The sequence below is a fragment of the Clytia hemisphaerica genome, unplaced genomic scaffold (assembly GCF_902728285.1).
Source record: "Clytia hemisphaerica strain Z4C2 unplaced genomic scaffold, Clytia hemisphaerica genome assembly, whole genome shotgun sequence".
NCBI classification, from domain to species: domain Eukaryota; kingdom Metazoa; phylum Cnidaria; class Hydrozoa; order Leptothecata; family Clytiidae; genus Clytia; species Clytia hemisphaerica.
This window is the reverse complement of record NW_027103648.1, coordinates 925,847-951,982: the sequence shown is the minus strand read 5'-3', so window position 1 is coordinate 951,982 and position 26,136 is coordinate 925,847. Positions and strand designations below refer to the sequence as shown.

At 35.3% G+C, this 26,136-nt stretch overlaps 1 protein-coding gene and 1 long non-coding RNA gene across 2 annotated transcripts in view; both read right to left on the bottom strand.

The window, feature by feature from the left end:
• Positions 1–308: 308 nt before the first annotated feature.
• LOC136803026 (uncharacterized) lies at positions 309–2,721 on the bottom strand. The gene is made up of 2 exons (XR_010846088.1): positions 2,476–2,721; positions 309–1,066 (listed from the first exon to the last, which is right to left on the bottom strand). It is a non-coding gene; the product is annotated as an uncharacterized lncRNA (long non-coding RNA).
• A 5,849-nt stretch (positions 2,722–8,570) lies between these two features.
• LOC136803027 (uncharacterized) overlaps positions 8,571–26,136 on the bottom strand; it is a 36,537-nt gene continuing 18,971 nt past the window's right edge. Inside the window, exons 4-10 of the mRNA XM_067059778.1 lie at positions 18,115–18,240; positions 14,691–14,896; positions 13,768–13,862; positions 12,837–13,101; positions 12,107–12,232; positions 11,329–11,437; positions 8,571–9,874 (exon numbers count right to left, since the gene is read on the bottom strand). Coding sequence (XP_066915879.1) covers positions 9,696–9,874; positions 11,329–11,437; positions 12,107–12,232; positions 12,837–13,101; positions 13,768–13,862; positions 14,691–14,896; positions 18,115–18,240 — 1,106 coding nt within the window. The 3' untranslated portion in view covers positions 8,571–9,695. The remainder of the gene's footprint in view (positions 9,875–11,328; positions 11,438–12,106; positions 12,233–12,836; positions 13,102–13,767; positions 13,863–14,690; positions 14,897–18,114; positions 18,241–26,136) is intronic.

Sequence of the window (26,136 nt, the reverse complement as noted above, 5' to 3'; positions counted from 1 at the left end):
GTGAACAAGAGTTTGAAAAAAAATATTTTGAAAAAATTGATGATGTCAGCATTTTATTGCAAAAATTTGATTTTTGCTTATTCCTGCTGACGTCAGCGAAAAAAATTCAAAATTCTGATTTTTAAATTTTTGGTACCTGGATATCTTCCAGTGTGGCAAATCTTATTGTCTGAAGTGGTTCAACAAGTATTGAAGATTTTAGATTTTTGAAAAAAATTAGATTTTTGCAAAATTTGGTTTAGATATCTACTTTCATCAAAAGATTTCCACATTCCATCTACTATCTAAAAATCAAATGAAACACAATATTTTACTGAAAATGACACAGTCAATTTTATTCTTGTAATGAATAACAATTTATTAGACATGTTCACAGATGATAAAAACTTGTTAAGAAATTGCATGCAAATGATAATCATTTTAACACAAAAATAATTGTATTTTAACAAATATTGTTTTTTAGCTTCATATTAAGGAAATAAAATCTTAGATTTACAAGTTGATATCATTCTAAGACTCATTTGAGTAAGAAAGTGCTAAAATATCTCGAGATTGTCTACTAAGGGACCCATGGAAATATGGCAATGAATTTGGGAGATATCGCAATGCTGTACACCTTAGTTTCATATGAAAAATTTCCTTGTCATCAACATTTTATACCACCATAATATACCATTCACAAATAAAAAGTTACTTAAATGGGTCTCCTCCTTTACAGATTTGGATTTCCAGTGCATAACATGTTACTTTAGTATTCATGATAATATACCAAATTGTCAACCTCGAAATTGTCACATTTAGTTATTCCTAAATATTTACATCACTTTCCAGCAATCTTTTTTGTGAAATTTGTGTCTTCATAAACGAAACTCCATGACATTTGTATCATTGATATTAAATCACACCTTGGAACACTAGAGTTCCTTGGTCCAATTATTGCAAGAATGTTTGTCTTTGTTTGTATTTTCATTATGTGCAACATTATCATTACATCATTGTCAGCAAGTTACGTTGTATTGTAAGCTTTAGAGGTTGTCCAACTTTGTTGAATTTGTAATCCTGGCACCTGAATGTGAAAGGAAAAAAAAATCAAAATTTCATAATGGGAAATAATCTCTTTTAAAGGAATCAATGCCAAATGTGTGGTCATTCGCCTAAATCTCCTGAGAAAAAAAGACTCTAAGGTGTGAGACTCTGCTTAATGGTTAGGGCTACGTTTTCCATGCATATATACTGAGCCATTGAAGAAGTTTACAGGAGAGTACAAAAAGGACCACAAAGGAACATACAAAAAGAGAGTCACGAGAGCCTACAAGAAGGGGACAAGCTTGAGTTTTTACAAGCTCTTATTTGATTTGGTTGGTCGTTAGCCTGTAATAAAACAATTTTGTTACTTTTTCTGAAGAACGCGTCATCTCTTTTACTTTTAATGACCAATTAGTGAAGTATCTTATAAAAACTCCAGAAAATCCCACAATAAGGTACACGGGGAACTTGCAATAAGGTACACGGGGAACGTACATAAGGTACACAGGGAACGTACAATAAGGTACACGGGGAACGTACAATAAGGTACACGGGGAACGTACAATAGACCTTTTTTCAAAGAGGACGTCCTCTTGAATCATTATGTAGTCCAGCCATAAAAACAATGATAGAGCCATGCATAATTACTGTATCATGCATATTGTAATAATTATGCATGGTTTTATCATTGTTTTTCTTCTGGACTACATAATTATTCAACAGGGTGGCCTCTTTGAAAAAGGTCTATAAGGTACACGGGGAACGTACAATAAGGTACATGGGGAAATTGCAATAATGTACATGGGGAAATTGCAATAAGGTACACAGGGAAATTGCAATAAGGTACACGGGGAACGTATAATAAGGTACACGGGGAACGTACAATAAGGTACATGGCCATGGGGAAATTGCAATAAGGTACACAGGGAAATTGAAATAAGGTACACGGGGAACGTACAATAAGGTACACGGGGAATGTACAATAAAGTACACGGGGAATGTACAATAAGTTACACGGGAACATGCAATAAGGTACACGGGAACATACATAAGGTATATACACAGGGAAATTGCAATAAGGTACACGGGGAACGTACAATAAGGTACACGAGGAACGTACAATAAGGTACACGGGAACGTACAATAAGGTACATGGAGAGTGTACAAAAAGGCACCCGGGAACACACAAAAAGGACCTATTGAGGGCATACAAAAGGTACACAGGACTGTACAAAAAGGTACACAGGGAGCATATATACAAAAGTTACATGGGGAACATACAAAAAGGTACACAGGCGACAGGGATATTTTAACATCTAGTTTTCTTTAGCATCAGACATCAAGACAAGGCTAAATATATGGGCCACAAATAAAAGTGCAAGCTTTTCCAAGTTTTGATCATTAATATCTAGACAATATACATGAAATCAGAAAGAAATTTATGCTTACCTTCTTCTCTTCTATTCATTAAAATAGGAATAGATATTTCCATGTTTTTCAGCTTCTTTCTCCACCTCTCTTCTTCTCCTTTCTTGATCCGGAATCTCAAAAAACCCGTGCAAAATCGAAAGTGATTTCGGGACGGGGGTCATGTTGGAAATTTGAAAATCACAATATTGAATTTTGGCATGGTCTCTAATACACTGGGTATAAAGTGTTTATAGTTTTTGGAAAGTTAAGTTTTTTCTTTATAATACTTAGGTTGTGCTATATTTAAAAATTGAGTTTACAAAAAGTTGTGATTAAAAAAGATTTTCAAAGCTCTGTAGAATTCTACTGAGGAAAACAATAATTTCAGCACACACGAGAGAAACTCAGGCAGTCATCTGAGCTTTACACACAATCATTTGTTTTATGAAAGGCTGGTAAAAACCCCTGCCTTAATTTGATAGAAGAATGTATACTATTTTTTGAAAAATCCAAAACCCCGTCTTTATAAAGAAACGATTCCCCGCTAAATTTTCGCGACAACTTTTAGTCACGTGACTGAAGTGCCTACTATATATAACAATGTTATTTCCCTGACAGTTTTGGGGATAATCAAAATCATTGGAATCGGAGATTGAAAAATGAGGTTCGGCGAATTTCAGCATAAGGAGAAAAGCATCATAGGTAATAATTGTGATGAGCTTTTTTTATGATGAATCTTTGTATGTGTGTGTTATATCAAGGATAAGGTCAAGAGAAAGGTCCTCTTTGATGTACACCAGGGAGCCTACAACACTGTATTAAAAAGGATTATCTCAACTCGACTGGAACATAAAATCTCGTCTCCTCACCCTCTGGTATCCTCTTACGTAAACTTGATTCAGTTTAAGGAGACTTTGGAACTTTGGGATGTTATTTTGTAAAAGGATTTTAGAGGGAAGTCTAATTGACAAAGGATACAAGACACAATACCATAAAAAGGGGTGCCAAAAAGACAAAATAAAAAACTCAAATTTAGTTTTTCCCTTCGAGAGAAAATACTAAAATTGAATGTTCAGAAGATACTTGTTGAATAGTTGATACGTAAGCTTTTGTCTTCCTCTAATCAAAAGTTCTGATGAGTGTAGAGCATTTGAAGGCTCAGATTTGCAGATTTCTTAAGCATAACATAAGCATATACGCCAGCCTGAAATTTTTTCTGTTCAAAAAGGTTTGGAAGTGGTCAAGTAAAAAAAGACATTCCACGGCTAGCCACATTCCACTGCTCCAAAAATCTAAACGCTTTTTGGATGGAATATAAACAAAATTTATGAGATTTTATAAAAAATTGGGTCGGGTGAATCAAAAGCATAGTAACCATAAGAATATAACAAGCATATGTTATGTCTGGATGCTTTGAAAGCTTAAGCACACTCGAGCCTGACCAAGGGACAGGCACTTGCTTATAAAAAAAAACACATAGGTAGCGGCCGTGGTATGAAGGTAGAGCATCCAGTCATTCGCCTTACCAGATATAAAAACCTTCCGCCGTGCCTGATATAGATCATAGCGTAGGATTTTGGAAGAGTGCAAGAAAGAGCAGAAGTAGATCCATCATTCTACGAGATGAAAGAAACGCTTCGGTGGCATCACTGGAAAATCTAAATGACGTGACAATACGCTAAATACTGTAAGAATAATATTATCATAACGAAAGAAAAAAATTAAAGAGGCTTCTATTTATAACGTTACTACTTTAAAAAAGGATATTTTTAAGAAAAATTATTGTTTGAAATTTGCACCTCTTTGTAGCGACTAAGATTAAGAAAAGTTACATCTCGAGGCATCTACATACCGCAAAAAACTTTTGAACATAAATACAAGAAAATAGTTTTGAGTTTTATAAAAAGAAAAGTGATATATTAGGGTGTCATGATTTATAATATTTTAAGATTGAAGATTTAGTTGATTTTGAATTAATTAGCAGATATACCACCCCCTTTTTGCAAACATCTAACCGCTTCTCATACAAAGCAGGTCCAAAGAAATGCAGGATTTGCACTTATGAGTACTACAGTAGAGTAGTTATGCGGACATGCACTTATTCGAACAATTCGTTTTTTCGAAGTGAGATGGCGTTCCCTTTTGATCTGCTTTCCCAATTCAGATAAAAACCCTGTTAAAACACTCTTGGTTATTCGAATTTCAGTTAAAATTTGATTTCTATTCCCCCTTGGGGCCAATTTTAGGCTAAACCACCCTCACTTATTCGAATTTCTCTTGTTTGTTAGGAAATCGTCGAGTGAGAACATTGATTTTCTGCTATTAAAACACTTTTTTTTTTTGAAAAATCAGGTTTCAATATTCATGGCTATTTACACTCTTCAATCATTTTCTTCAAAAGTTCAATATTCTCCTTCGGTCAAGAGAATTGGACCAAACAGGAGATCCTCAATTCCTGATACAGTTGACTCTCTCTAATTCGACGTTCTACTATTCGATAGGCTCCCCTATTCGATGTCGTCAACAAGAAACTGTTATGGAAGATGCTCCCTTATTCGATAAGCTCCCTGCTAGTTCGATAAAAATCTAATTCTTCAGTTAGAAAAACCAGAAAATCCAGTTTGGGGAACAAACACTCAACTGTCCATCCATGGAAGACAGTAATTTTGAGAATCCCCACATAGCATAGGGGGTCCCAATCTTTTTTCTTGTTTGGTTACACTTTTTTTTGTTAGAACACCTAAAATTTGGCTGAGCCTGAATGTGCTTATTTTTAGAAATTTTCAGCCTAAAATGTTCTTAAATGCGTTCCTAATTTTTCAGACTACTCTAAATCGACAATATCATGCAAAATAAAGAGCACTTAAAATTGGTAAAATTTGGACAATATTTGACTCTCGATTTTAGAAAATCCATCCCTAAGTTTGGTTAAAACTGCTTGAAAAGAGGAAAAAATTGTAGTTTTTTGTGATTTTCTTCCAAACTGAGGCTGGGCATGTTCTTACGATGTTCTGAATTTTTCGACGAATTTCAGCCTCAATGTTCTTATAAACTGGGTTCTAATAAAAAAAACGTGTACCTAGATAGGGAATTTCTGGTGGTTTGGAGCCCTCTGCATTCTATGATTAGAATAAGTAAGAAAAAAGTGTAAAAAAATATAAGCCTTTTTAGAATCAAATCATGAAGAACGGTGAAGAAGATAGTGCTCAATAGGTTAATAGGTCTTTAATTTTTGAAGAGAAATAAATGAAATGGCCTTTTTAGAATGAAAGATCCTACAATGATCTGAGAGAAACAATGGTCATGACACGAGCCGCTTTATGATTGAGATTATTTCTGCGGTCATCGGTCACGCATGAGAGCACGTCAATCAGCGCGCGCGACCGAACGAACAAAAGAAAAATAAAGGAAGGTTTGTTATGATTAGATAAAGTAAGCCACCTAAAGAATGTTACACTAACCATGAGCTCTAATTTTCTATTATCAACATAAGAAAAAAAAAGGTTTAAGAAAAAAAAGATTTGATATCCGATTTGAGTAAAATACAGATTGGTTTTAGCATGAACATTTGACTTAAGGTTTTTTAACACCAAAACAGAAAATGAAAACATCGATTCAAGACAGGACACTGTAATGTAAACATCATTTCATATAAAAATTATTATTTCATGTCAACATTAAGGCTAAGCTGCTTTGCGGTAAGAAGTGAGCATAGTATTTACCTAAACAAAGAACATTAAAAGTTTTTGAAGCCATCAGTTATTCGTAACTTATTTAGCTTTGCGCGTAAAAATGTTCTTTAAAATGTTCTTATTTTTACCATTGTGTGAGTATTCTTTGTGCAATTTCTTAAGAAATTAGCTCATTGAGTCTTCTTAATATTTCGTTCATCGAAACCTTTTGTTCTTTTAAAGTGTTCTTTTAGAAAAAACATGTAGTACTTACCTTTATTCGTTAACCAAAACAAATTTGTTTTCGAAATAAGATTGTTAATAAGCTAGACTCGAGCCATAAAACAATTAAGCTGAACTCAATTGACCTGAAACACGTCGTTTTCCAAGACTACACCTTTTTTATAAAAACATCCAAAATATTCGAAGCCTTCGAATGTTCTTAGCTTTTTGGGTTGTAAGCCTTAAAATGTTCTTAACATGTTAATTAATTTCGTTTAATTAATTTAACTTAATTTCGTCATTTTTTTGAGTATTTTTGCCCAATTTCCTAAGAAATTGGGTGTAAGGTCTGTAAAGCCTTAAAATGTTTTTCAACATTCAAAATTCAACATTTTGGCAATCGAAGCCTTATATATATTCTTATATAGTTTGTTCTTATAAACAAAACGTGTATACAAAATTTGAGAGATTCAATGCAATGATACACACTTTTATTAGATTGTCTCAATTTGGACTGATCCTGGATATATGCTTATTTTACTTGACAGTTTTGAGTCTGAAACATCGGGTCAAGTTCTTACAATCTTCTTTTTTTCCTCCAAGATTTCAGCCTTAATTTTCTGTAAACATTTTTGTGTAGTGTGTGGAGCAATCGATCTTAAAACATCGTTATCTCTTAAAACAGATCAGAGTTTAGAGGAGATTAGAAGAAAATTTATCAAACAAGTAATAAGACAAAGACGTTAATAAAAATCTAATAAAAACTTTAGGTAATAATTTCCTGCCTTAAAGTATCATTCTACAAACAATATTATCATATCATTATTTAAGTCTTGAATACACACAGAAGGGATGTCTCAAAATTTAAGTACCTTTTATGAGCTGTCAATTTTCATTTTGTCATCTAATACCTAATCATCAATGTTTTAAGGCGGATGTCAATGATCAAAACAATAAAATATTTTCTTTAAGAATGTGCTGGTCATAACGACGCATTAAAACGATGCTGTAGATTTTTTTAAAAGAATGTACTCTATAAGAATATTCATGATGAAATGGGCTAAAATTTGTCTAAGGGCTAAAATGTCTCAAGGGGCATAATCACCATGGTAATTATTTGAATACGATTTGATGTTCGTGACGTAATTTATGAAAAGGTCTATTTCATATCATTGATCAAGACTTACATATAAATACCATATTTCTACTTGAGGCATGTATAACATGTTGAATTTAGGTTGGGTTTGGATCTTAGCCTTAAAATACTGTTAAGAATATCTTAGGACGATTTTTATCAAACGGTTAAGAATATGGAAAAAAGGAAATGGAAATCTACCAAAAAAGCGAATAGAGAAGTCTGGTAAAGAACCTCCATAGTTTTAGTTGACAGAAAGCTGACTAATCATAAAAGAAAACGAAACAATGAAAATACTAACTGATATGTATCTAAGAGGTACTGAAACATTGACCAAAACAATTATTGAATCGATTTTAATATTTTGGAATATTTTTGACCGAAATTTTCCTTAGTTCAAAAAGTTCAATTAAAAAGATAGCAAAACTTGACAAAGCTAAATGACTTGAAGGCTTTGGATGCTCGTTGTGTTTAAAATTCAAAACAATTTGCATTTTAAACGAGGTATTTTAAGAAGGACGAACAGGAAATATCGTAATAAAATCACATCATAACATTAAAATCACATTTCAGAGGAGGTCTATCTCTGATTATCACCATCAAAGAAATTTAGGATTATTTCCGTTGTTGTGTATTCATTTCATTTTAATACACCATTCTTTTTTCATGAGAACAAACTATATAAGAACATAAAAAGACTTCGATGGCCAAATAGTAGTAAGAACAAGTTAAGAACATACTGAGGATTTGCAGAAACACCAGAGTCTTAGGGAAACTGCCAAAAAAACTCAAAATGTGGTTAAAATAAGAACATGTATGTTAAGAACATTTTTAGACTTTAAACTGAAAAGTTAAGAAAATCCAAAGATAACAAAAATTTTAGATATTCCAGGATATTCTTATAAAAAATGCGTTAAATCTGAGTTTTTCTGGTTGACAAACGAAATTGTAAAATGTTAATTTCAATAGCGCTCCGCAACACATACGTCATAATTATCACTTTTCACTTTTTTGACATTTGTATGAGTTGCAATCCCACAATTCAATGCGGCTCAATTAAAGATACGTGCAAGTTGTTATATATCTTTTGTCAATGATGTAATTAACGTGCAAAAGAGATTAACGCAAAGGTTGGTGGGATTGGAGCTCGTACAAACACATTGAGAGTAATGATTATGTCAAAAATAAAATCTATTTTTAGATTCAGCGCGGTGCGCTATTCAAGTGAACAATTGACAATATTAAGTCATTTAATCTAAAAAACTACCAGTTGGTTAAGTAAGACGATTGTAAAAAGAAATGTTCGAAATTTTCATTAGAAATATTTTAATGGAAAACAATATATTTTTTTTCAAAACAAAAAAAAGAATTCTTAAAAATATTATATTTACATATCTCGAGTTTGTTTTGGTTTAAAAAAAAGAACTAAAAATTGAAAATCAAAATGTTTATGTATCATTTAAAGGCCTAAAGTAGTTAAGGGATGGGAAAGTCTCAGAAAGTGAAAAGATGGTGACACAAACAGCAGTTGGAGCAACAACAAGAGCAAAAATCATGTCAAGCAAAGATAAGAAAAGTAATGGTCTAAAGGAATCATGGGTAATCAGCACCAACCCGCTCTGATAACGACTTTTTGCTGGTATGGAAGTTTTGGATGTTGTTGGGTCTAACCAACGGGAAGCCTAGTCTAGAATCGCAGACCTCTCCAAAACTGCAGGTAAGTATAAGGAGCACGAATCCGTTAGTTGATCCCAGCAGCCTACGAGAAGCCCTTATTATGGAGACGCGTAATCAATCCGGATTACCCATGATTCATTTCGACCAGCGAAATAGCCTATTACAAGACGATGGGAGAAAAGAAAGCAGTATGTTGATGGGCAGAATCTGTTGTTGAGCTGTAAGCCTCTCCCTTAAATCATTTAGATGGTCAAGCTTCTTCTTCAGGTATAGACCATTTTATTTTCGGACAAAAATTTCTTGTCCCAAATGAAATAGTCAGAATTGATCTCCAACTGATGTATTTTTAGTAGTCCTTTTGTAAGATTTACTTCGTCATTTAGTCATTTCGTGATCGTATAAAAAAGTCCCTTTAGTTCCCTGAATGAGCCGTCTCTTGATGGTGATAATAATACAAAAGTTTCCAGCCAATCAATGGCCACGAAAAGAATCACGTGATGTGATCAGCATTGAATAAGAAAAAGATACCTAAATCCAATGAGGAAATCCCAACGTTATCTCAAGTTGTTGTCGGAACTGATTGGTCCTCTAGAGTCGTCCTTTTTCGCGGGCCGTGTTTTCTTTTGGTCCGCTTCGAAACATTTCCAAAGACGTAATGTTTCGTCCGCGCCAGCTGACGCTACGAACACTCCATTAGGGGAAGATGTAATGTTTAAGATACGCCCTGTGTGCCCTAAAAGATAAATCGCGGAATAAAGAAAATACAATACTGTACAGAAACTCACTAACCTTCATAAACACTGGACAAAGCTTTATCCGCCATCTTTGATCACAGTTTTTTTAAAGTGCTAAAGTGATAAATTCATAGGTATCTTATATAAAACACTAGATAGAGCTACTCTGCATTTTCCAAGTAACGGCAGGTGAAGCAAAATAATGCACCATCTTTGCTGATAGTAGGTCACAGTAGATCGCAGTTCGGTACCAGCAATTTGTTCAACCAAGCAAAAAAACCTGAATGGTGCGATGCGACGAGGCGAAAGATAGGCTTGATCGATCAAATTGCCGGCACAGAATTATGGTCTACTTATCAAAGATAGCAGATTATTTTGCTTCAGCTAGGGACGGAGTAGCTCTATCTAGTGCTTTATAAGAGATATATGTGGGTAAATTTACATCAAACGGCGCTTTATTATCACAAGTAGTTAAGGAAAAGAATATAGTGCCTTCGATGCATTTCCACCGCTATTAAATAGTGCTACCAATAGGGCACTTTCGAAAAAAAACTCCGATAAAAGATTTAGTTGTACGGGATTAAGAAACTTCCTCAAGTGTTCATATAAAGCTCGTAAAATACTCATAATTATGGCAATCTCTTGACTTAACATCCTCAAATCATCGACTCGTCAAAATACTTTGTTTAGTCCATTATGTCAAAGAATTCACTCTATCTTGCCTCAGTCTACCTTATAAACGGACTCCAAACTATTAATTGTGTTTATTAAACACTGTATTTTTTTTCAAAAGAAATGTTTCTTTTTTATTTTGCTCTAAACTGCATGATTTTAGGCTATATTTCCCTAATTTTGAGACGAGACATGAGGAAAGGGAGCTCACGGTTCCCACTCACTTAAACTACGGCTGCCAGGTAATTAGATCACCAGCTCGCTTAGCAAAACCATAAAATCTTTCAACCCCCCCACCCATTCGTGGATACCCTCGTTTTATATACCTCATCGGGAAAAAAATGTTGGAGTTTTATTTAGTCAGGGTTTTTCTTTGTCGGAGAAAAATTTCGTCACCCCCTCAAAATTTTCGTCACTTTCCCCCGACATCTTTTTCCCCGATAAGGTAAACCTGAGAATATAGATTGACTTTGCATCATTGTTATGTCTCCCGATACACTATACAGAACAGCAACCGTTGCTCAAAGTCGTATGTTCAATCCCGGCCTGGTCATTCCAAGGACTTCTTACTTAGTACAAAAATAGCTTGATACCTCTCTATTTTGTGTTCAGCAATTGAAGATAAGGATCAAAGGGTAAATGGAGCAGTTTAGGGAAAAATGTGTGGTGCCCAGCTCTACATTTGGGAAGATAGCTATTGAAAGTGGAGCCTTTGGGTCGTCTTTAGCTACGGTCGCAGGCTTACTTACTTTAAACAAAACATTTATTCAAAAACGCTTACCTGTCAATTCAGTTTCCCTGGTCATACTAGGATACTTCCAAATGGTCATTTGGTTAGCATGCGAACAAATGATTTCTTTGTATGTGTCCGACCAAAGTATACCAGAAATCTGTACAGAAAATACAATTATAACTGTTAAATTTAACATTTCCTTAACCCAGACCGTGTTCAGCACAGATGTTACGATATAGCACCACTCTCGGGTATAGTTTTTGTTATGCATAGGAACTAGTTTGGATTTCGGAACGCTTTGGAGCAAGAAAACGGAGCAGTTTCGTTCCGATGAAAATAGCGGAGCAACTATGTTTCGACGCTCGAAATTTACAGTTGCCTATTATATGCCCAAATTTTGTTTTAACGTGACAAATCTGGACAAATAGAAAGATCAGTTGATTGTTAAGAAGCTGGAACAAGTGCAAATATTTTACCACTCCTTTCATCATGAAGTATATTTTCTTTCTCTATTAAATTCAGTTATTAAAAGAGAAAGCCTAGGGGACTGACCGACTGAATGACAACGATATGAAAAATTCAACGTTTTCCAAACTCTACCGTAATCAAGGCTACATTGAAGTCTCCATGACTCGAACACGCACGGTGAATGCAAATTGGTTTGAATTATAGATTAAGGTTTCTGAGGCATTGTTAACTGAAGGGACCATAAAACTTGTTCGAGTTAAGGAGACGTTCGAGTTATAAGGGTTGAGTTAAAGAGAATTGGTGCTTTGATTTAATTCAATACGCAGGAAACAGAACAAGTTGGGAAGAAATTTTTCACCTGGTTCATCGTATCCAGGCTATTCAAACATGTCCCAGTTTGTGCATTCCATATCCTGATGTGTCGATCAACTGTTCCTCCACCTGAGGCTAACACGTTTCGTTGCCATGGACACCATGATACAGCCTACAGAACAGTAATGAAAAGGAAGAAACTTTCAACGGTTGCAAAGTAGAAAAAAGATTGTTCTTGGATGGATGTAAGATTTAAATAAAATATACCAAGTTGAACCTATGATTATCTACTTTATTTTAAGTTCAGGGTATTGTTATTTTAGCTCCTGGAATCCAGCCCCTTGAATCCCAGTCTAAACTTCTGGCTTTTCCCAGCTTAGAAAGTAAAGAAACAACACTGTAGAATCAAAATGGAAAAGAAAAACCACAAGTCAAATTCACTAAAAACACCCCAACCTTTGTAAAAAAACTAATGCTAACGTCAATAACTTTTTCAAAAAAAGACAATTTTTGCCGGAAAAGCCGAAAAAAAACACCTTTTCAAGTAAAAAAAAAAATTTAGGAAAGAGATTTTTTCTGAAAATTTACACTACGTATTTAGCAACTTTTAATCGTTGTTTCCACTTGCCGGCAAATTTGGTAAAGTTGAGTCCCCTGGCTACGGGACTATTGACAGCAGCCATATATATTTTTAGACGGAAAAGCTTTTTAATATACTCTGTTGAATCAGAATCGGAAACCGTTTGAGACTAAGGAACATTGTAAAACATCCCAACCTTGACAGCAGCCATATGTTCACAAAGTGAATGTAATGGAGTTCGAACTTCGTTGACTCCTGCATCATTCGTCGTCGCATTTCCGTTCGAAGTTGATGCCATGTCCCAGACATTCAACACGTTATCATTGCCACCGCTGGCAAGAAGTTTACCATTTGGAGACCATTGTAGACCACAGATTTCTTGCGTGTGATGTAGAAAAGAGGACACGTGATGTGAGGCCACTCTGACGTCGTGATTGAAAATGGAGCCACTTCTAGCGCCACTGTTATGTTATGTGAAAAAATAAATAAACAGTCAGCAGAAGGCAAAATATACTGGTGATACAATGGAATAAATACAGTTGACGCTCTCTTATTCGATTTTCAAGAAGAGTTGGATTTCATCGAGTAAGGGAGCGAATGGTAAAGTGATGTCTAAGAGTTTGTTTTTTGTTGACGGTCAAATTCAATATCATCGAATAATGGAGTATATCGAATAGTAAAACGTTGAATTCGAGAACGTCAACTGTAGAATCAAAGAGCGCTCAAGAAAATCCGAAAACCGAGCGAAATATTGAGAAATAAAGAACTATGTTACAATTGTTACACTGCTGCAAACATGTAGCAATTGTGAGCTGATTCTTTATTTCTCGATATACCCGAGATAGTATATTTAATGAAACACGACGTTAATTTCAGTAACGACTCAAGTTCCAATGTTTATAATCGGTGCTATAGTAAGCAAGAGCATTCGAATATGAGTGTCTTTCTGATCATTTTGAAATAAAATAAAATAATAGTCATAATCATATGCTTCCTTTACTTTGGTCAATCGATGTAGATTAAAAAAAAAAATTGCTTTGAAGAATGAAACTCAGGCTTAACGGCCCACAAACTCGTCATTTTTGAGCATTTCGAGACGGATTAATTAGTCCAACCTCTCAACTTACCTGGTGAGGATGTGTTGATTCCAGTCTAAGGAACCGACTCTCGTAGGGTGGCCGCCCATGGAGCGAACGCGCTTGTTGACTGCTGCGTCCCATAACTAGAACCAACGAAAGAATCAGTTGCATGAATTTCTTCAGATTTCTTATATAAAACACTAGAAAGTAGAGCTACTACTCCTACCCTGGCTGAAGAAAAAGAATACGCCGGATTTCTGGGGATTTTTTCCATTATAGAAGCCTTTTGAATTTTAAGGATTTCTTGTAATTTTTCAGCCAAATTTCAATATTTTAATAATTAAAAGATTTCATTTTCTTAAAAATGGCGTTGTTTAACCTTTTATCATTAATAAGATGATGAACCATCGTTATCAACCCTTTTTTTAACTCAAAACAATCAGATTCGAAAACGACTTCAATATCAAAAGTCAAAAGTCACTACAATCATCTTCAAAAATTGTGAGACATTTCAGTTAGGACAAATTTAACAAACATTGTCTTAGAGGTCATGAATTTGTTTGTGCCCACTGGGTGGTATTAAGGGAGCGGGTTGGAAGGAACAGACAATCTATCTCATCTAAAATATGAGTAATCTGGTTAGGCACATTGATCTAAGCTTATATAAATAGTGATTCTTATGGCTAAAAATTCAATATTTGAGGTGAAGAATTTTTTCTGTGAAATCTGCTTCATCGCTATCTTTTACCAATGATGGTACCCCACTTTCAAGCAAAAAATCAGGAAAAATTAATGATCTAGTTTTCTACAAAGTCCAAACAGACTTTTTTTATTATACGTTTTCTGAAAAATCTTTTACGGGAATCAGGCTCGGTCACATTTTGAGAATAACCATCTTCCATCATTGAGCAAAAAATTAGTAAAAAGCGTAATCAATTGGTATCAAATAATAGTAGAGTTTCATCTCTCACCTCGATATTTCCGTTTGACATTCCGACCGCAATGTGCATTCCTTCCGTTATCCATTTCACACTCGTCACCATAATGTTGTCGTCCGTTATCGGACTTTCCCCGAAAAGTTCTTCCACCGTACCCGATTCGGAATTCCATAAATAAATAGCGTTGTAGAGGGGAACAGCGATTAATCCGTTTTGACCCCAATCCAGTAAATTCAAATCTAAAAGATCGACGACATATACGATAACAAATTTAATGTAATCAATAAATTCATCTTGAAAAATATTGACAATTCTTTCGAAATTTTTGATAATCTTACATGGCTGGAACCCCCCCCCTGGCCTGAGGGGGGGCTAAAAGGTCGAGCAGCAATTGGTACCAGATTTTAGCCTGTTTCTAGGGGGGACTAACCATGTTAGGGGTCACCTAATTTTTTTTCAGATGGATCTGGGGGCTAGAAAAAGTCTATTAATAAAGTCTAGTAAACTTTCCGGAAATGGGAAACTTTCATCCTGGCATTTGAAATTCTCAAAAATTTCTGCTCGCTTCGCTCGCAACCAAATTTTTAAATCATGTTCATTCTGAGATTTGTCATTCTGTTGTATTCATCAATCTGGCCATTCAAATGACCGTTAAGGAAAAACTAAAAACCTTCCTATTGGATAAAATGTATTACGTATTTTGCTACAATTTCTGGAAAATTGTCATTGGCTTAGGGGTCACCTAAAATATTTGCCACCCAGGGGTTACCTAAATCTTAGGGGTTACCTAAATCTTAGGGGTCACCTGAATTCTTAGGGGGCACCTAAAACCTGCTGCCAAGCCATGTCTTACAATTCATGATAGTGCATATCATGAATTGTAAGATTATCAAAAATTTCGAAAGAATTGTCAATATTTTTCAAGATGAATCAGGATGAATTTATTGATTACATTAAATTTGTTATCGTATAATTGCAATGTCCTCTGACTCTGACATTACTTACATTGTGGACCCAATAGCTGATTGGGTGACGTAAAATCGGTCAATAGACAATACGTCACTTTCAACCAAACAGTTGTTGGGTCCGTTGAAGACATTACAATGGTGCATATCATAAATTATGAATGCTGCCCTTATATTAAACTGTCTATATACCCACATAAAAACCTGTAGAAGCTCTATAAGAACAAGAAGTAAATGTCATCACCAATCATCAGCATTAATCAACTACTTGGCCTATGTTGGCAAATAATACCCACCGCAAAGGGAAGCACAAGTATTTCTTTATCACCTACATATTATTTTATACAGCTCCAAAAATTTGAAGAAAAAATTTGCTTTTACCACCGTCCCTGATGTTATACCATATTTATGCTTATTGGGTCAAGAGTTATCGTTTGCCATGCTTAGATTTTCTAAAAGGTTTTTACTTTACGAGATAGTGAACAGAATTTGGCCAATTTTAGGGCTCGAGTCTTCGCAACCTGGTTGCTTATAAAAAATGTGTACAAAGTTAATGGCAGGGTCAACACGCCCCCTTACATTTTTCATATATAAAGTCATATTTAAAATATCACGATTGATACCTTCAATACTTTCATTTCTGGGTGTAATCAGTTAGAACAAGCAACATGCTGAATGGACCTACCTGATGATGAAAGTTAGATAGCAATGCGAGAAGAAAAATGAAAAAAATCAGTCAGTCAATAGTTCCGGCTTCAAAAATCAATTTTATTGAAAATTAAAACATGCTTGATGGTGGGCATTGCTATTAATAATGTTTTTGAATGAAAAAACAACCAATTATAAGAAAAAAGTCCAATGAAAATCCAGAAAACGGCGATTTCCGGCATTTTCGGCCAAAAGAAATTTTCTCAAAAATCGGACTCGGCCAAGTTTTGGGCATTGTTAATACGCATCTTTGAGCAAAAAATCAGAAAAAACTAATGATAAAATCTCGAGAAAATGCCAAAAAACCAGTTTTTCCGGCATATTTCGAAAATCAGGCTCCGTCACATTTTGGGCATTGCCATTTTGGATCATTGTGCAAAAAATCAGAAAAAACTAATGAGCCAATCCTGAGAAAAGCTGGTAACAGACGAACAGACGAACAAACGAACGAACGAACGGACATGGGTTGATTTATAGAACCTCCACCGGGCTACCCGGAGGTAGGTCCAAAAAGGGTCATTTTAGGGCATATTAGGGCGTCAAAATCGAAGATTTCTCCCGGTTGCGCCTAATCAGGGGGGGGGTGGTACAGACGGGGGTACAGCCATAGCCAGGTGGTGGTGTCTATTTTTGCATTTCAAAAAAGTTAGTACCCGGTACTACTTTGGGGGTGGGTGTGTGTATTTTTCACTCTTCAAGCAAGTACAGGATACTATTTGGGTACTTTTTCACAGAATTTTGCTGTTTTTCAATAAAAAAAGTAGTTTGTTGTAATATTTTGACTTTTTTCAAATATTAATTTTTTTGATTTGAAATTTTTTTAATCGACAATTCTTTTTTACTCTTTTGAGAAATTTTTTGATTTTTTTGAAGACAAAACTTCCAAAATGGTCAAGAAGTGTGTGATGAAAATCAAAGGACAAAAGATTCTGACTCCATCATAGATAGTTTGCTTGAATTATCTGTCAATTTTCAGTCTGAAAAACTAACAATAACACTAACAACCCCTCTCTTGGTCTAATCTGTAAAATTTAAGATTTTAGGGGTGGTGTCCCTATTTTTTACAGCAAAAATGAAGTAGTACCCGGTACTAAATATTAGTGTGGGTGGTACTAAACAAAATTTTAATAAAAAATCAAGTCAGTACCCTATGGGTTACAGTGCCGTAGGAAGCATTTTCATATTGAGGGGGCTGAAGTTTAGTGACACCGCGAGGGCCAACCATGGTTTGGCCCGAGGGGGAAAATTTTGAAAATTCGAGCTCTAGATTGCTTGAAAATGCACTCAATTGTGACAAGTATGACAAATTAAAAAAGAAAAACTTTTGCATTTTGCAAAATAACAATTTTTGAAAAAATTATTGGGGGGGCATAGCCCCCCCTTGCCCCCCAGTTGCTACGGCACTGGGGTTAGTACCATGCCTCTGTACCCCCCTGGTCTAATTAGTCACTCCACTTTCCAGGGCATGACATTGGTCCTGGATGGACAAAGAAAATGTCTTTAGGACCAAAAGTTATGCTGATGATGTTGAATAGTATAGGAATAGTAGGAATGGACGTCCTGTGGATAGTGCGTCTTTCAAAGTCTACAAAGGGAATTTCACGAGGAAAAGAACGCCAGGAAGACCACCCCGGAGATGGTGGACCAGATAAGAAAGATTACTGGGTTGCCAATCGCAACAGCAGAGAGAAGAATAATGAGTAGGGACGAATGGGCACCGAAGAAATGCGAGAGCAAGGGACATCGATGCCTGAGCTGATAAGTCAGTCAAGTCAAGAACTTACAATAATCATCGACAATTTCTGGAGCATCCAGTATTTTGTCAGCCACTGACGGTATATGACGAGTTGATTTAAATTTAGCCGGAGTAGGTTTACTCTTCGTGTAAAGCATTTTCGTGGCAACTTCCCCTGAAAAAATAGATAGAGTCATTAGACTTACCCTAAGAAAATGTGGATTTTCAAGTCACAGACGATCGAATGACAAAAAAGCAAAAAAATAGACAAAATGATTTTTTCTTTTAAGTTAATATTTTCATTTTTCTTTGGGTTGAAAGTCACGCGTCCGCCAACTAAGTAACTTCGTCCGCCAGCCGGCCTGCCAACTCTTTTCCCTCTTTCTTTTTTATCGAAAAGATTTGAGTTTAAAAAATTCTTAATCGACTGTTTAAGAAAAACCTGAAAAACTGTAGTACAGTGGAGTATCTTTAACTCGAGTTTCTTTAGCTCTAATACTTCCTTCACTAGACAGTCCTGGCAATTGGCGTCGGCATACACGTTTTTTTTTATAAGAACAAACTATATAAAAACATAAGGCTTCGAGGCCCAAAAATTTAAGAACATTCTAAGAACATACTAAGGCTTTGGAGACTTAAAAACATGCAATTTCTTAAGAAATTACATCAAAATGCTCAAAAAATGCTGAAAATAAGAACATTTTAAGAACATTTTTAGGCTTCAAATCCAAAAAACTAAGAACATCCGAAGGCTTCGAAAATTTTTGACGTTGTTATATAAAAAAAAACGTGTACGGCAAATGCCGAGGCAAAAGCTGACGTAAATTGGGTTATAGTGTGTTTGCGTCGGTAAAAAAAATACCGAGGCAAATTTTTCAAAAGACTTTTACTAAAAATGATAACTGCCGAAACAATCGAAGAACTGCAAAATCAATTATAGATCTCCAGCTGTCTGTTTTTTAAACACAATTTCTCAATTAACACTCCATACTCGTGATCGACAAATTCGTTGTGAAATCCTTTGTGTCTGCAAAATTGGTTTTCTTTCTTTCAAAATACTAATTCAGATCAAACAATCAATTTATCTTTATTCATTAAGACTAATTTAGTTGTAGAACGTTTGAAAAGTATTTTATATTTTAAAGTCAGATTACTAAAATAGCCAGTTTTCATTTTCAAACAATACTTAACTAACTTAGCTCAGAAACGGTTTTTTTTTTAAATGCTGTCAATTCTTTTTCTAACTGAGCTGCTCCGTTCTTCTATTTGCACGAACAGGACAAGTTCTTATAAATCACAGCTAAATTCCCCTTTCCATCGGCATACCGGATAAGTGGGATGGGGGAACCCGGGAACCTAAAGTGGGAACCTAAATGAACACCTGAAAAGTGGGATGGGGGAACCTAAGTGGGAACCTAAATGAACACCGGAAAAGTGGGATGGGGGAACCTAAGTGGGAACCTAAATGACCACCGGAAAAGTGGGATGGGGGAACCTAAGTGGGAACCTAAATGAACACCGGAAAAGTGGGATGGGGGAACCTAAGTGGGAACCTAATTTGTTATTATTATTATTTTTCTTTAAAAACAAATACATAAAGATAAGAAAGATATTATATGCAAGGAAAGAAAAAACCTTTTATCATAATAAGAACACCAGTTATTTACTTTTTACATTACGGTTCGCAAACAATAATGTTGAAAATAAAACAAAGGGAATTTATTTATTCAATTAGCTCAAAAAAGCATGTTTATTTATCAGCAGTTTTATAGTGCATCTTTTTGAAAGGTTCTTTTTAGTAAATTGACTTAATTGACTTTAAACTTTAAACTTTAAACTTTAAACCGTCATATCTTCAAATCTAGAAGGAATTAGAAGTTCGTTCATAGCTCGATGGATAACTTAGAGCCTCTTCTTTCTTTTGCACGGATCTAATTTGCTTGAATACAGAATCTAGTAAAACATTATTTACGATCTAGTTTTTGTTCACTCTTGATGCAATACACATTGTTTTTTATTAGCAGCTCCAATTTTCGGGTCAGGGCTGGGGTCGCTTAGCATTTAACGGATTCTAGCTCGTTTTTCTTTCTGTACCAACCAAACAGTACAGCGTGTGAATACACTTCATTAATTAAAAATGTTTGATAGTAAAATAGAACATATTGCACGGCTTGCCACGTTTCAATACACATAAGCATAGATCCACGGGGGGGGGGGGCACTCAAGGTAACGACCTACCGTACGTGCGGCCCTTTTTTCCAAGCTTCCCAAAGTACACTGTAAGGGTGGAAATTAGCAAAAATGAGAATAAGTGCACTCTAAGGGTTTAAAATTTGGTCAAAGCCAGTCCGGCTTTTAGAATTTCATCCGAACAAGTGTCATGTTTTAACACTGGGTAAATTTTGGAACATCAAATATGTCCATCCCTATCAGGATCTGTTCTAGAACATGTTGACCAAGAAAAAAGATCTAGGAGTGATAATCGATAGTGACCTGACCTTTGAAGCCCATATATTCAGTAAAATCAAGAAAGCTAACTCTATCGTTGGCTTGATTAGCAGGAGCTTCGAATTTCTCTCACCAGATATGTTTCGAACGCTTTTCATTGCATTTGTCAGACCCCATTTGGAATATGCACATGTAGTATGGTCTCCAAGGCTAATCAAACATATCAATGCAATCGAGGGCGTCCAACGAAGAGCTACAAGGCTAGTTAGTTGCTATAGAAACTACTCATACGAAGATCGGCTACGACTCATCAATCTACCTAGCCTAAAGACCAGGCGGCAAGTTGGTGATATGGTGGAAGTTTTCAAGAACCTCCACATTTATGACGAGTCTATAAGATCAGAGAAATTTACTCCTCGAACACGACCACGACGTCAGCATGATTACGAGCTTCAAAGGAACTTTGCTAATGACGGTATGAGAGGCTACCAAAGCAACTCTCTTTTTTACAGAAGTGTGAAACCTTGGAATGATCTAGAAGAAGATATTGTTGAAGCACCATCCTTACAAGTCTTCAAAGAGCGTTTGATAAAAGAAAGGGAGAAAAAACTTTATAAAATGTAAAATCAAAAGTTCTGTTTCATAGGAGGTCAATAGACGTGCGAAATATATTGCTATAAAAAAATACTGTAGAGGGTGTATATCTTCTCCTCGTAGAGTGCTCAATAAATAAATAGAGCGTTATTATAATAAAGAGTTGACAAAATATCTTTGTTTCAAACTCAGAGTTTCATGGTGCACAGGCACCAATCTTCAGTGAAATGAGATATATGCTATAAAAAAATAAAAATAAAAAAAAAAATAAAAGAAATAAAAAATTAGGTTCCCACTTTAGGTTCCCAGGTTCCCCCATCCCACTTTTCCGGTGTTCATTTAGGTTCCCACTTAGGTTCCCCCATCCCACTTTTCAGGTGTTCATTTAGGTTCCCACTTAGGTTCCCCCATCCCACTTTTCAGGTGTTCATTTAGGTTCCCACTTAGGTTCCCCCATCCCACTTTTCAGGTGTTCATTTAGGTTCCCACTTAGGTTCCCCCATCCCACTTTTCAGGTGTTCATTTAGGTTCCCACTTAGGTTCCCCCATCCCACTTTTCAGGTGTTCATTTAGGTTCCCACTTTAGGTTCCCAGGTTCCCCCATCCCACTTATCCGGTATGCCTTTCCATCTACGCGCGTGTGATGGAATAAACACGTTTGATGTATACTTTTTTATTTGAAAATTTTTTAGTTAAAATAAACTTTTTTGTTTACTTGAAAGATTAAATTTTTCAAATATGCGTCATTCATTTTTAATGAGTTAAAAATGTTAAACATAGCTTTTTGTTTACTTGATCAGAGCAACATCAGAGATCACATTTTTCACATTTGGCATGCATTTATAATGATTTAAATGTGCTTGCCTTTTAATTATAAGATTAGTTTTTGTCTATTTGAAATAAGTTGTTTTCTTGCTTTTAATACCATATTTTGTTTAGTTGATCAAAAGATAAAAGTAATAAAACAGAAACTATTTTTGGTCAGCCCCGGTGACCCTGTTAATATCGCTATGCGGAAACGTCTTGGAATGTGGAAACCACTATAATATTCATAGCGTGATCAAATCAAATAAATAGAGCTATTGATGCGTTAAATAAACATGATCGTCTAATAATTTTTCTTTTTTCTCTCTCAGTCTCTTTAAACATTGTTGGTTTAAGCTCTTTTCACACTCGCCACTTTTGTTTCATGTTTTCCTCCTGTTAAAGGAAATATTGGTTAAAACGGCTTTTCTCTAACTTTTTCAGTGCTAAGATTTTCCAACCTGAGATCACAATAACGATCACTCTCTCTCACTCTCTCTCTAATTCGAATGATTCTCTATACCGATCTCACTCTTTCTCTAATTCGAATGATTTTATTCTCTCTCTCTCTTTCACTAGTTTGAATGGTTCTTTTTGTCAATTGACCACTCCTTCTAATTCGAACACTTAGAATGAAGGTTTCCGCATTACAGAATAGCATATAGGAACACTTAGAATGAAGGTTTTCGCATTACAGAATAGCATAGGAACACGTAAGATGAGAGTTTCCGCATTACAGAATAGCATAGATATACTCGGAATGAAGGTTTCCGCATTACAGAATAACATATATACGTTGAATAATGGTTTCCGCATTACAAAATTGCCTGGAATAGTGGTTTCCGCATAACAGAATACCCTGAAATGGTTTCTGCATAACAGAATAATCTGGAATCATGGTTTCCGCATAACAGAATAATTTGGAATGGTGGTTTCCCTATAACAGAATAACCTGGAATAGTGGTTTCCGCATAACAATAATATGAAATGATGGTTTCCGCATAACAGAATAACCTGGAATGGTGGTTTCTCTATAACAGAATAACCTGGAATAGTGGTTTCCGCATAACAGAATAACCTGGAATAGTGGTTTCCGCATAACAATAATATGAAATGATGGTTTCCGCATAACAGAATAACCTGGAATGGTGGTTTCCCTATAACAGAATAACCTATAATAGTGGTTTCCGCATAACAATAATATGAAATGATGGTTTCCGCATAACAGAATAACCTGGAATGGTGGTTTCTCTATAACAGAATAACCTGGAATAGTGGTTTCCGCATAACAGAATAACCTGGAATAGTGGTTTCCGCATAACAATAATATGAAATGATGGTTTCCGAATAACAGAATAACCTGGAATGGTGGTTTCCCTATAACAGAATAACCTGGAATAGTGGTTTCGCATAACAGAATAACCTAGAATAGTGGTTACTGCGTAACAGAATAGCATAGATACTTGTAACAATGGCTTACGCATCATAGATGTACCTGGAATAACGCACAATAACGGTTTCTACAGGATAGCATAGAAAAAGCCAAAAGAGATGGTTTCGATGTAAGAAAAATAGTCTAGACATGATCTGAATAGGCTAGAAAATGTTCAAAAAATCGTTTTTGAATAACAGAATATATTTAGATTATGTTCAGAAAAAAGGTTTCTACATAACAGAATAGTCTAGAAATGTCTAGAAATATGGTTTCTGCGTTACAGAATAGAAGGAGGAAAGGAGAGTGGCTTAGAAATTCAGACCTGTTAAGATGTGGGATGTTAAAAACTTACATCCACATGTTTTCCCAACGGAAAAACAGGAGACTTGTAACTTGAAAAATCTCTCAGAAGGGGCCTAAGAAATTTACTGAAAACTGAAATATTGATAATTCGATTTTCACTCCACTTTTCAATGATTGCCACGAGATTTCTACTCCCTAAAACGTTCAAAGATGTCTTTCGTGATGTACCGAAATTTTACTGCTGAGACAGGGGTGAACGACAAAGGAAGAAAGCAATCTATAATTGACTAGTGTAGATAGGCCTTTATGTTTCGTGATCAATCATGAGTGTTATTTACTTTTCATTATAAAAGGAAGAAAGTGTTGTGTAAACACAATTGATCTTTTTTCTTAGGTTTCCACATTCCATGCAGTTTCCGCGTAGCAATATTAACAGACCCTTCAAATCCCTTTCACGATTTTTTTCTTCGTTTAAGACTCAACTTATAATTCCGTTTTCGGATTATTTTCGGAAAACAAGTTATCAGGAAAACTTTGGCGCGAAAAAATATTTTTTCTTGGAAGAGAAAAGAAACACATAACTTTATTAAAAGATTTGCGCATAATAATAAAAGAACACTATAATTAAAAAGAAGAAACAAGAAAGTGAAAAATGATTTTTTTGTTTATTCAATAAATTGAAAGAAGCTATTGCATTGTAAATAAATAGAGAGTGTAAAAGAAAGTTTTTTATGATTGGTTTTGAAGCTTTCTTGTCTGGAACGGTTTAGAACGTCAAAGTGTGGCGTAACATAACTTAGAATCGTCATAACTTTTGATTGAGTTATCGAAACTGGTCGGAATTTCCTAAGTTTATTGTTCTGTTATGTTATACAAGTGGCCCCTGGGGGAGACAATGGCTCAGCTGCCTAAAAGCTGATTCATTATTCTATGGCCAGCCACTTAAAATATTAGTCATTATTATTATTATTATTAAGCGGCTTCCTCAATATAAAATGCCCCTATTCATTCACATTATACTAGGTTCAACACGCTATTTAAATCAATCTAAATCCTTTTCAAGTGATTACTAGACAGCTAACCGTACCCCGGGGGAGGCACTTAAGCAAAATTGGGAACGGAGACGTGCCGCTTGTCAGGGTTCCTTTTTAAGGCTCTAAAGATATCTGACAGGTTCCCAAATTTACTAATTTTCAAGATGTGTATCTGAAAGGGTCGATTTTTTATTATTTTGGACAATTTTCAGGGTGGAAAACAGAAAATCTTTCAAATTTTCGTCTACTTTTATTTTCAGGGCGAAAATGGGAAAATTTTTCAATTTTTCTTTCTGACAAGGGTCCCAATTTTGCCAAAAATTCATATCTGACAGGGTCCACTTTTCAAACCCCAGCGGCACGTCAAGGTCAGTGCCCCTCCCCCCCCCCCGGAACCGTGCACACTCAACTGTAAACGAGGGGCGGCCTTGACTGGAGAAAAAATAAATAAATCAACAGAAAAATGCCAAAAATGAACAAAAGTGACGAAAGCCGCAGTGAACATATTATAAAGCGGTCGCCTAGGATACTTTCTCAGAGAATAAAGAACGGGTTTAAGACATTCTAACGAAAAGATTTATGTAAAACTCCAAGGATGAAATAATCTATCACATCTCTGTCTGCTTTGGACAAATTCAACAATGTGTTTAACTTTTTTTTTGTCTGAAGTTCAACCAAATTGAGCTTTTAAACCTCTTTGGCTTTAACATCAAATTAGGTTTCTTGATTGTACTTCCTTCTAATCGTTTTAAGCTTATTGGGCTGACCTTCCAGCGCAGCTGGTTTATTTATCTTGAAATGGTAGCGTGATTATTCTTCAAAGGTTTTGGTTTTTTGGTTATGTATATTGAAAATAAGTAACCCTCAAGATTCTTTGTGATAAATTTGAGATTCTACAAGAAACAGAAACTTGTGTTGGACTTGAAGCCAATAATTTTGGAAGAAAGTTTGATCTAGATAAGGTGTGTTTTCATTTCAGACTACTCGTGGTTGCATATAAGATAAGTTGAAAATTGAAATATTTTGAGAGTCCTCTGTCTCACAAAGAAGCTGGGAATTTCCCTAGATTTCTTTTTAACTGAACCACAAGTAGTTTTTCTTCGCTTAGAGATAAAGTCAAACTTAGTATTAAATTTGATCTAAGTTAAAGTACACTCGTGTTTGGGGTTCACGAGAGGCACTCTTTGCGCAGGAGTGTAACGTCCCCCGACCTCCCTTTAAATTGGGAAAAATGCCGAGGCAGAATCCTATTCTGCCGAGGCAAACAGCAAATTTAGCCATTTGCCTCGGCAAAAAAATGTCGAGGCAAAAAAAATTGAATTGCCAGGGCTACTCGAACAAGTTTTATGATCTCTTCAGTTAACAATGCCTCAGAAACCAAAACTTTCTCCAAAACTCGAAATTTCCTTAATTTGAACAAATTTTATTTAGTTTCCTGTGTGTGCTGGTGTGT